The sequence below is a fragment of the Chrysochloris asiatica genome, unplaced genomic scaffold (genome assembly GCF_000296735.1).
Source record: "Chrysochloris asiatica unplaced genomic scaffold, ChrAsi1.0 scaffold00017, whole genome shotgun sequence".
Lineage (NCBI taxonomy): Eukaryota > Metazoa > Chordata > Mammalia > Afrosoricida > Chrysochloridae > Chrysochloris > Chrysochloris asiatica.
The window spans coordinates 31,343,050-31,344,468 of NW_006408535.1; the positions used below are offsets into that span (position 1 = coordinate 31,343,050).

Here is a 1,419-nt window from a genome sequence, read left to right on the forward strand (position 1 = left end):
GCGTTTAGAGAGATTTGCTATGTGTTGTTGTTGTTGTTATGTGCCGTGGAGTCGGTTCCAACCCATAGTGACCCTGTATAAGGTTTCCAAGGAGTGGCTGGTGAGGCACTGTAGGATAAGCACTGGACTTCTAACCTCAAGGTCAGCAGTTCAAATCTACCAGTTGCTCCTCAGAACCCCTATACAGAGCCGCTATAAGTCTGAACTGACTTGATGGCACTTAATAATAACAACAATGGTAATGAGAAAGTATTTTAGTTGAAGGCAAGGCAAAGGTATTGCAATGATGGTAAACAGAGGAAAAGGAAGGTGTGATTGTGTAGTACTTGTTCTACACTGCTCCGTATCAACCTTAGACTCTTTGTAGTTAACAGCCTTTTTGGTTAATCATTGATTCTTCCCAGTCAATCACACATTCTACTGTTCTGTGATCTTGTAAGCCCTTCTTTTCAGTATTTCCCCGTGCATGAGTTTCTCTTGTCAAGTAAACACACACACACAAATTAATGGAAACACAGCCTTTTTATTTTAATTTTTTTTTTCTAAATTGTATTCTGTTTGTCTCATTACCATTAGGCATTAATCATCAGACAAAAGCATTCTCGTACAGTCTCTATGAGCTGTGTTCCTCTTGTCTAACTTCACCGTTCACCTTCCCAGGCCACAGAAAGACATGGGCAAGATTAGCAACACATCCCTGAACACTATGGTGACAGAGTTCATTCTCCTGGGCTTACCTCACCCTCCAAATCTACGGATCCTCCTATTCCTGGTCTTCTTCATCATTTACATCCTGACTCAGCTGGGGAACCTGCTCATTCTGCTCACTGTGTGGGCTGACCCAAAGCTCCATGCTCGCCCCATGTACATTCTTCTGGGAGTGCTCTCCTTTCTGGACATGTGGCTCTCTTCAGTCATCGTTCCTAGACTTATTTTAGATTTCACTCCTGCCAGCAAGGCTATCCCATATGGTGGCTGTGTAGCTCAATTGTATTTCTTTCACTTCCTGGGTTGCACCCAGTGCTTCCTCTACACCTTGATGGCCTATGACAGGTACCTGGCAATATGCCAGCCCTTGCGCTACCCTGTGCTCATGAATGGGAGGCTATGCACAATCCTTGTAGCTGGAGCTTGGATAGGTGGCTCCATCAATGGCTCTATCCAAACCACCCTGACCTTCCGCCTGCCCTACTGTGGGCCCAACCAAGTAGATTACTTTATCTGTGACATCCCAGCAGTGTTGAGACTGGCCTGTGCTGACACAACTGTTAACGAGCTTGTGACTTTTGTGGACATTGGTGTAGTGGCCGCCAGCTGCTTCATGTTAATTCTGCTCTCCTATGCTAACATAGTCCATGCCATCCTGAAGATAAACACTGCCGATGGGCGGCGAAGGGCCTTCTCCACATGTGGTTCCCA

The 1,419-nt window shown here is 45.7% G+C and overlaps 1 protein-coding gene across 1 annotated transcript in view; it reads left to right on the forward strand.

The window, feature by feature from the left end:
* The first annotated feature begins 673 nt into the window (after positions 1-673).
* LOC102826572 (olfactory receptor 10G2-like) overlaps positions 674-1,419 on the forward strand; it is a 2,259-nt gene continuing 1,513 nt past the window's right edge. The window contains exon 1 of the mRNA XM_006835539.1: positions 674-1,412. Within this exon, the coding sequence (XP_006835602.1) occupies positions 674-1,412 (739 nt within the window). The remainder of the gene's footprint in view (positions 1,413-1,419) is intronic.